At 40.4% G+C, this 10,106-nt stretch overlaps 1 protein-coding gene across 4 annotated transcripts in view; it reads left to right on the plus strand.

Moving 5' to 3' along the window:
• Nucleotides 1–10,106, plus strand: part of frmpd4 (FERM and PDZ domain containing 4) — a 40,203-nt gene that overhangs the window by 27,130 nt on the left and 2,967 nt on the right. For all 4 annotated transcript variants that reach the window (XM_014018671.1, XM_014018668.1, XM_014018669.1 and 1 more), the window contains 14 exons: nt 1,201–1,361; nt 1,597–1,699; nt 2,245–2,290; nt 3,080–3,184; nt 3,496–3,603; nt 3,954–4,085; nt 4,432–4,551; nt 4,719–4,855; nt 5,104–5,230; nt 5,440–5,529; nt 5,629–5,811; nt 5,911–6,031; nt 6,120–7,091; nt 8,805–9,971. In XM_014018671.1, the coding sequence (XP_013874125.1) occupies nt 1,201–1,361; nt 1,597–1,699; nt 2,245–2,290; nt 3,080–3,184; nt 3,496–3,603; nt 3,954–4,085; nt 4,432–4,551; nt 4,719–4,855; nt 5,104–5,230; nt 5,440–5,529; nt 5,629–5,811; nt 5,911–6,031; nt 6,120–7,091; nt 8,805–9,971 (3,572 nt within the window). The remainder of the gene's footprint in view (nt 1–1,200; nt 1,362–1,596; nt 1,700–2,244; nt 2,291–3,079; nt 3,185–3,495; nt 3,604–3,953; nt 4,086–4,431; nt 4,552–4,718; nt 4,856–5,103; nt 5,231–5,439; nt 5,530–5,628; nt 5,812–5,910; nt 6,032–6,119; nt 7,092–8,804; nt 9,972–10,106) is intronic.

A 10,106-nucleotide genomic window follows, 5' to 3' on the forward strand; every position in this document is an offset into this window, starting at 1 on the left:
AGTCTGGGTCCTCCGGAGGACCCGGCCTGTCATTTTGGACACAGCAATACAGTACAAGAAGTCCCTATAGAAYACACTTACTAACTGTAATGTACAGTATAGTTTTCCCCTTTTAAGTGATTAAAATTAGGACATTTTTATGTGYGTTGAACATTTACATTTGACATCCTGCTGGTCGAACTCGTCTTTTGTTCTTGAAAGAACCAGCTGGATAATCTACCAAAATATCAGCTGATAATCACTTAATATTTTTGAACCTGCTATTCTTGTGTCAGCTTTTTTTTCAAGGTTTAAGAAATCTGACTGGCAGATCTCACTGTGTCTTTGTGCCACGAAAGATTAATTGTTGGTATTTAGCGGTGAATAGATTGTGTGTTAAAAATAACWGTGAATTACACACTGTCTTGCCGAGAGCTTTAATTAACCAACATTGTTGGTGCCATATGGAGTTGCCGCTGCTGGTTGTACAGCCAGAGAAAGTGAAAAAGCACAGGGGAAAAAATTGTWCAATGTGAGAGTTGCATGCATTTTTTCCATATTTTTTTAAAATTTCAAATGCTAAAAAAATTCATTTTTGAAGGATATCTGGATGACTGATCGATCAGATCAACGCAAGTGAAGGATAAAGCTGTAAAGTCTGGTCATCAGACATTCAAATTGCTGCAACATTTTTGTTGTTATAGAATGAGACACTCAGAGCTAACTGGCTAATTCTCTCTAAGCCAGAAATTAACATCACTCATATTAACAAATGGACATTAAAACTATTTCTCTAAGCAATCTCATAAAAAAACAACAATAACTTAAATAATTGCTCGGATCTGTCAATTTTGATGGTGAATAATTTAAAATTTATATCTCTATGGTTATTTGCAAGTGCAAAAAGGAGCAGATGCAGCTAGCAGTAGCACCTYCAGCAAGGATTTCATGACATTCAGCTCCAATCTTGGTACCATCCCTGCCTGATCCAGCTGTTAGCTTCTCAATCTGGTCACTCATTCACAAAAAACTAATAAAACTAAAAAAAAAAATCTATAAGCTATGTGTAACAGGTAAGATAATAACTGTTTGTCTGCTTTTTTAAGATTCCACTTCAAAAATTCCAGACATTTGCTTTGACAGTATGCGTTGCTGCACAGCACCACATGTGACTCGCAAAGTGACAAAAATAACTAATATATGTTTTAATCTGTCTCCTAGTCACATCTCGCATAGCAGCTCGCTGGAGGAAGTACGGCTGGATGGAGACAAGTTTGTGCCACCGGCGCCCCGGAAGGTGGACATGAGGCGGGACCCCGTGCTTGGCTTTGGATTCGTGGCCGGCAGTGAGAAACCCGTGGTGGTCCGCTCAGTCACACCAGGTAAACGTGACCCACCGACRCTGACTCATTCGGTCCGCAGCCACAACTTTTATCAGCATGAGATKAACTAAAAAGTAGCTTGGGGGAATATCCACTTATGCTGATGATTCACTGGTTTTAACAGCCCTGGATGAGTAAGTGTCAAGTGGAGCTTTGAGCCAAGAGACAGAACACTTAGAAAAATTGCGACAGCTGTGCACTATTTCAGCGCCTGAAGTTGGATGTGTTTTGACAGGGGGTCCGTCAGAAGGCAAGCTGATCCCAGGGGACGAGATCATCATGATTAATGATGAGCCGGTCAGTTCAGCACCCAGAGAGCGGGTTATCGACCTCGTCAGGTGAGTCTGATGACCTGTTGCAACTAATTAAATAACATGAAAAACAAGCCACATGTCTGTATCTGCATAACTGTTTAATATTCACTGGCATGGAGAATCCATCACTGTGCTGTATTTTATTATGTTTATATCAKTCCAGAGTGCTTTAGTATAAAACACAATATTTCACGTGGGCAGATATATTATCTGAGCCACCTGTTTCATTCAGTCTGATTCAGTCATACGCTGGTGTTGATATTTTTGAGCAACTCAGTAGAATATTCACTGATGCTGGATGCATTCAGTCCGTGTTTGACCTGCGTGCCAAACTGTAAACAACAGCACAGGGAAAAGTGCCCATGTGGCCACTAATTCATACATCTTAACTGGACTGTCTGCAGTAAAGCTTAAGCAGCAGAGAGGCAAATCAGGCTTGTTTGGACCACCATGAAAAACAATCTTTTTTTCTCTTTGAGCTCYAAAATGAGTAAAAGGCACGCCAGTTTTATTTTAATTCATAAAGATGCTTTTAAAAAGCCCCTTTAATWTTCTTTTGTGTCCTGCAGGAGCTGCAAGGAGTCCATACTGCTGACTGTCATTCAGCCGTACCCTGTGAGTTCCTCCTCTTTGAATGAAATTCCACTGAGCCATTGGTGCATTTGGATCTGATTATTTTGTTGACTTTAAACATCAYGCCATATGTTTGTGCTGGCACAATAACAGTTCTGCTTTTGTTAAAGTGTTAGAGCCACGTGTAGCTCAAAGTAAGTCCCCTCCCCACCCGCCCAAACTCCTCTGATACTGAAGAATCAGATCCACAAAAGACCTAATTTGAGCATGCCACATCAACATTTCCTAGAGTCACAAAGCAACAGATGGTCGTGAGCACACACTGCCAGGAGTTTGCACTCTATGCAGCCTTTGTTTGCAGTTCACACAATAAGTCAGTGGAAATAGATTTATGCTTGGATTCCATCCAGAAAATGTCAAAAATGCTAGTGCACGCTCATAAAAAAATAAAATGTATCATTTGGCATTTCCTATGTAGGTGAAATTCATGGTAAAATCTGATAACACTACATTGGTTGTTACAAACATTGAGTTTTCTTGGTTTCAGGCACAAAGGAATGGCTAAATTAAAAAATTGGATTCAGGTGGAGAACATTAAATTGAAAAGTACTTGATAGATTGTTCTCTTATAAATTGTTTTTTTGTTTGTTATATGTGAGGATTTGTTTATGAAATCAATGAACTGATGTCAAAAATATATTTTTCTTGTGTTGCACTGATTGCACTGACAACAAGTGAAGTTATATGTTTTAAGAGGGAATTACATGACTCATCTCTGATAATGTTAAATCTTATTCTTGCTGTTGTTGTTTTTTTTTTTTTTCGTTTAAGTCACCCAAATCGGCGTTTATCAGTGCAGCCAAAAAGGCCAAGTTAAAGACCAATCCTGTCAAAGTCCGCTTTGCTGAGGAGGTCATCATCAATGGACAAGTTCCAGTAAGTAATCTATTTATTGTAATAACATTCACTTAGCTAGAATGTCATTGAACAAAACCAAGTTTGCAGTTTTAAATTTGCACATCACAGAATTATTTGACGGTAGGTCATAGAATTTGAGAACATTATTTTGTCCAAAAGCCTTTCAGTTGTTTCTTTATAGTTGTTTTTTATAGTCCTGCATCTGTTCTMCATTTAATTCTGTCTTCAAATGAATGTTTTCACAGCCAACATCTTTGCACTACAACAAATGAATGACTTCCAGTTCTTACAAAATAGTGTCATTCTTATGATTTCTATTCTCTCCTCAGGAAACAGTCAAAGACAACTCCCTTCTTTTCATGCCAAATGTTCTGAAGGTGTACCTGGAGAATGGGCAGACTAAATCATTTAAATTCGACAGCAGCACATCCATTAAGGTAGGTGCTTGGAAGAAGCTCCTACCGCAGTGAAACGCTCTTACGTAATTTAAAGTGATGTTCAGTTTTTACATTCAGAGGTGCAGGCTCKTTGCTTTATGATGACATTCAGAACCTTATTTAAACTGAACTTATGATTCAAGCAAAAAGCATTTGGAGCATAAATTATTGTGGCAAGGTGGGAAGTTGGTGATTCACGTTTGCATTTACCTGTTTTATTGCATTTAGAAATTATGATTGTATATGGGAAAATGCTCATGCTTTTAAACTGTTTCAGCTGTGAAAAAAAATGTTGTGGCTCTGAGCTGAGAACATAGTATCATCTGCATAGTTCTTTGTCTATGTGACAGGATGTCATCTTGACCCTTCAAGAAAAGCTATCCATTAAGTGCATTGAGCACTTCTCACTGATGCTGGAGCAAAGGGCTGAGGGGTCTGCGAGCAAACTCATGCTCCTGCATGAGCAGGAGATGCTAACTCAGGTGAGACTTCAGCAATCATGAATGATGCCAGAAAAAAATAAATAAATAATAGTGTTCAACTTTCAATGCATTTAAAGTGTTATATATGTAACAGGGACATTATTTGTATGATTAGTGAAATATGTTAATTTAATGCACAATTTTGCTGAGGGAGAAACCAGGAGTCACTGGTGTAGGAAAACATTTTTTGTTAGTAAGTAGGGTTATTTTTATGAGAGCTGACAAAGTTATTTCTCCATGTGTKCCTTTTTTATTCTAAGCCAAGCTAACCATTTTCAAGTTTAATTTGCTTTATATTGATAAAACACCTCCTAACTAATAGGACTCTCCTTATTTTTGGTCATAGGTGACACAGAGGCCAGGGTCACACAAGATGAAGTGCTTCTTTCGGATCACTTTTGTCCCAAAGGATCCGGTGGACCTGCTTCGGAGGGACGCCATAGCCTTTGAGTATCTCTATGTTCAGGTGAAAATGTGCACATATTTTTCTCAGTGGAATTCAATCGTTCTTATGTTTGCAGTATGACAACATGCAGAGTCAAAACTTAGATTTAGCATCTGCCCACCTTGRGTCTGTTGTTTTGTATTTCCTGACAAGTATCTTCCTGTCCTCTCTGTCTCTTCTTCATTCAGAGCTGTAATGATGTGGTGCTGGAGAGATTTGGGTCAGAGCTGAAATATGACACAGCCCTCCGTTTGGCTGCTCTGCAAATGTACATTTTAACCATCAATACCAAGCAGACTCAGAAAGTTTCCCTGAAGTACATTGAGTACGTATTTTGGATTTTACAGAGCATCGAGCTTGCTGGAGTCCTTTCGTTTTCTGACTGAACCATTTTATTTTACCCAGAAATCTGTTTTAATGCTAGAAAATCCTGTAAAACAAATAATGATGCAATGATTTATTTTATTGGTTGGTTATGAAAACTCTGGAAAGTTAATCGGTGCACCAAATCCTGATTGTGAGGTGATGACTGTTTTTCATAGTGATAGAGCTTTATGAACTGTGCATCCACAGGAAGGAGTGGGGTCTGGCGTTGTTCCTACCTCCTGCTGTGCTGTCCAGCATGAAAGAGAAGAATATCAAAAAAGCCCTTACCCACATCTTAAAAACCAATCAAAACTTGGTGCCACCTGGTAAAAAGGTAGACACCTAAAAATCTTAACCCCTTTTTGTCTTTTTTTCCTGTTTTCTTCGTGCCACATCTGACTCACTAATACCACCTGGTGGAGGGTTAAAATCTATAACGATGGTTAAAGATGGCTTTGATATTTATCTTGCATTTTATAATATCCTGCTTTATATGTCTTCATGTTCACATCTTATCCAATATTTCCCCTTTCCCTTTTCCAGCTGACTGCCCTGCAGGCAAAGGTGCATTATCTGAAGTATCTCAGTGATTTGAGGCTATATGGAGGACGTGTGTTTAAATCAACCCTGGTTGTGAGTAACACCATCTTCCTACCACACTCCTGCAGCTGAAACCACGCTGCTCAGTCGCACGCAGACAATAATGCACTTGATGTMTCTTTTGTTTTACAGCAAGGAGAGAAGCACACAGAAGTAACTTTGCTGGTGGGACCCAAATATGGTATCAGTCATGTGATAAACACCAAAACTAACCTGGTGGCACTTCTGGCCGACTTCAGCCATGTTAACCGCATTGAGATGTATACAGAAGATGAGAACAGAGTTAGAGTGGAACTACATGTTCTAGATGTTAAGGTTAACAGAGTTTTTTGTCTTTTTTAACCAAACACAGTTCTGTTCATCAGTCTTTTGCATAACCTAATTTTTCCGTCTGATTATTTGTTTCGTTTACAGCCCATCACTCTGCTAATGGAGTCTGTTGATGCAATGAATCTAGCCTGTTTGACTGCTGGCTACTACAGATTACTTGTGGACTCTCGGCGTTCCATCTTTAACGTGGCCAAAAACACAAATAGTACGAAAACAACTGACATCTGTCACATTAATGAGAGAATGTGCTGAATTTAAAAATACTTTTCCTGTCTTCTGCTTCCTCTTTGCAGGCAACACTGCTAAAGTGAAGCAAAACTTCCAGGCCATCGAGTGTACGTACAGCATACCCCACAAAAGCTGCRAAGACAGAAACAACCAGAGGTGCAYCCAAGAGTATTCAGACCACGAGTGTGAATACCTCGACCACAGCAGGTGTGAAGGTCAACCTGTCTACATAACAGAGATCCACCAGCCCCAGCATCCAGTGCACATGTCAGAGAGAGCAGAGTGCTATAGACCTCCTTGTTCACAAACTTATCTCAACCTCCCAAGACCAAAACCCCAGGACTCCTCCAGGAATGCAAAGGTTTCCTTCATATTTGGGGACCCTCCTTTGGACAGTGTGAACCCCCAAAACCTGGGCTACCAGAGACTGATGGATGAAAGCCCAGAAATTGCAGACAATCAAAGCCCCATGTACAGGCGCCTTGAGGAGGATTATAAAATGATGGAAGCTATAGAKGAGGGCTATCAGTACTCCACCAAAATCTTTGGCCCTACGGAGTGCATCGAGGAGCCACTACTGCATGACATCTGCTACGCAGAGACAACCGATGATGCAGAGGACGAGGATGACATCAGCTGCGAGGAGGACATGGCGATGAGCGACATAGACAAGCCCATGTTGCTTACACTCTCAGGGTCCAGTGATGACATCATTGACTTGACCTCCCTCCCTCCRCCTCCGGAGGTCAACGACGAGGAGGACAACGACGTGCTGCTGCACTCTCTGAACATGGCCATCGCTGCTCCTCCTCCTGGTTTCAGGGACAGCTCAGATGAAGATGAACAGCAGGGAGCTGGGAATCGGGCCAAGGGAGCCTGTAATGATATTCCAGTGTCTCTAATAGATTCAGTGCCCACCCACCGAGCAGAGGGCCCCGGGGAGCCTTTGGATGATGCTGTGGTGTCTACCTTACAGGCACTCGAGGCACTGGCTGCTTCTGAAGARCAGAGTCCAGCACAGTCAGAGAGTAGCACAGGTTCTCCTTATACTATTGTAACATTCATCCATTAACATTATACATGCTTCAGCCATTCACTTATGATTTGTTGATTTTTTTTAATAAAGGCCATTCTGTTTTATGTTTCCATTTGTGAGTATTTTGTCATTTGTAAGAAAGTGCAGACATTAGGATTCATCAGTTATTTGTTGGGTTTTTTTTGTTGTTGTTGTTTTTGTTTTTGTTTTTTTGTTTTTCTCTTTTGCTTTGCTCATTTCCATAAACTGCAAGGTAATAGGTTTGTTGCTATTACAGGAAAATTGAGAATGAATATTCTTAAATGCCCATCAACAGATGTTRCCAAAATTATAGATTCACATTTTTCTTTAAATAAGAAATTACAATCACCTAAAATGGTATCTGCTTTCAATTACAAACTTCTCTTGAATAAGCTGACCATGGTTTTTGCAGTTTTGGAGGCTGCCACTCTGCACTCATGAGTTAATGCAAGAGTTCAGATTTTTTTTTTTGAAGAATGTGAATAATTTATAATAATTTAATATTTTGCCTGTTGTAAATAAAACAACTTAAGTTAAGGTAAATAGAGTTTAATTCTGACTGGATGGATAAGYTAACTGCTGATAAGACAAACCCGGAGTGGATACCATCTACCATTTGAAAACAAATCCACTTACAAATATATTATAGAGGATAGTTTAAACAATTTTTTAAAACTTTTCTATGGCCATCAGTTTGCAATTCTAAAGTCCAATTTGGTTTTGGACCTGCTTGAGCCAGCTGCATCTGGTCAGAATTAAACTTGTTCTCCAAACTGAGGTTGTTCAAAAAGCTATCTACAACAGGTAAGATATTAATTGATTATAATTTCCCCACAGAACCCCACTTTATTCTATATTCTAATAATCTTAAATTAAAATTATAGGGTCTTTTTATTTCACTTCAGGGTGGTCATACTGTATATTTACTCACACATTCATAGATGATTTCAGGTGAGCATACAGGGTAAATGATGACCTGACACTGGATCAGAACTCTTTGAATTTATGAAGTCAGACAGTTATTTCAGCAGAATATCTAGATAATGTTCTGATTTCATGTTCTGTATTATTTTAACATGTGTCACACAGAAACAGTCTTTGATTTTAACTCAGATTGCATTTGTTCATTCTCCAGCAGCCAGTATGACTAGTCAACATGCTCACCAACATCACATTTTTTGTTTGTTTTTTATTTTATTTTTATTTAGTTTTTGTTCCCATAAGACCAGGCAGTGGCAGTGAATAACTGAAAAKCAACTTAGAGTGGTATTTTTGTAGTGCCAGAAGATAACTCATCTGCTTCAATTAGAATCCTAAATTTTATCCATGAGGATTTTTTTTAATCAATATACATTTTTACTGTTTCTACTTTTGTTTATGTGGAACAGTAAACCTGTAAATATGCTTTGCAGACTAACAGAATTCCCCTGCTTAAAAAGGGTTGCAGAGCATTGCTTCAGTAATGTGTAAGGTTGTCAACATTTAGATATTTTATAGAGCTCATATTCTGTTAAAATTGCAGGTGGGATGATGCCTTGCAGTGATTGTTATCTGTTAATGTTTCTGCTATTCAATTGTGTTCTCATAATCATGTTCATTTGCATTATTATTACCACTAAATGTCTTCTTGATATCTCCCATGTGCATTAGAGGAAATTTGTTAACGAGGTACTTGTCTTTCTGTGATACACAGGTGTAGAAATATCACGAGCATTTAGCCCGGAGTCTTCAGATTCTGGCAATGAGACAAACTCCTCTGAGATGACAGAGAGCTCCGAGTTGGTTGCCGCTCAGAGGCACTCAGAGAGCCACCCGAGGACGCACGCARCCATGCCGCAAGGATACCTCGCCATAAATGAGGAGAAGACAGAGGGGAGCGCAGGAGATGAGCATCAGGGGGAGGTGAAGTCCTCTGCCGTTGCTTCCTCACAGATTTTTCACTCAGATGGTGGTGAGATGGAACCAGAGACTATGGAAATAAAATCAGTCAGCGAGTACTTCACTAAGATGCACATGGGCTCATTAATGAGCAGACAGAAAGGGAAACAGAGGGAGACGGAGATCGGTATCCAAGGAGATACGTGCCATTCCTCTGATCAATCGCACATGACTTCTCCAGACTCTGCTAAAGACGAGCCCCCCCATCTTGTTGGGAAGTATAACGCTTTCACTGTGAGAGATTCCTACTACATGAATCAGCTCGATTTGGGGCGAACTCACTGTAAAGACAGGCATCAAAAATGGCAGCAGAGAGCACCGGGAAACAAAATGGCAGAGAATCTCGCACCAGAATGTGCAAATGACTCACAGGCTTCCCACGCAGATAGGCTGAYGGCGAAGGCAGAGAAACAGGACTTAGATGAAAGAAGCCAACAGTTAAATGCCCGGCTCTTTTCCCCATCCAAAGGACCCTTCCCCGCAGAGAGCGACGCAGCTTCACAGGATGCTAAGCAGAAGCAGATAAAGCCTCCACAATCAGAGCAAGAAGTCACACGTTTATATGAATACCATGTTAGCAAGCGCATGTCATCAATTCAAAGCGAAGGGGTTCATTCCCTCCAAAGCTCCCAATGCTCCTCTATAGACGCTGGATGTAGCACTGGTGGCAGCAGCTGTGTCACACCCATGGATTCCCCCCTTTGTGCCAGTGAAAATATGCATGTACTATCAGACACTTCGCTGAAGGGGTTGAGTTATGTTGCTGCTGAGGAAAAGGCTTATGGACCAGCGCTGGGGAAAGCCAGCCATCCGTTGGACCCCACCCTGCTGAGGAAGATCCACGCGGCTACCAGTGCTGAGCCRGGCTTTGGAAGCGCACGTGACAGTGGTCACAGGGTGCCCAAGATGAAAGAAACCACAGGTAAGACCAAACAGGAAGGGGCCGCTTTAATCCATTTGTAAAAAGAAGTGCAGAAATAGTGCCAAGAAAGTCCACCTCAGAAATTAAAATAGAAACACATTTTGCCTGTCTTTTGTGACATAGAAACTATTATTA

This window comes from Austrofundulus limnaeus, unplaced genomic scaffold, assembly GCF_001266775.1.
Source record: "Austrofundulus limnaeus strain Quisiro unplaced genomic scaffold, Austrofundulus_limnaeus-1.0 Scaffold199, whole genome shotgun sequence".
Classification (NCBI taxonomy): domain Eukaryota; kingdom Metazoa; phylum Chordata; class Actinopteri; order Cyprinodontiformes; family Rivulidae; genus Austrofundulus; species Austrofundulus limnaeus.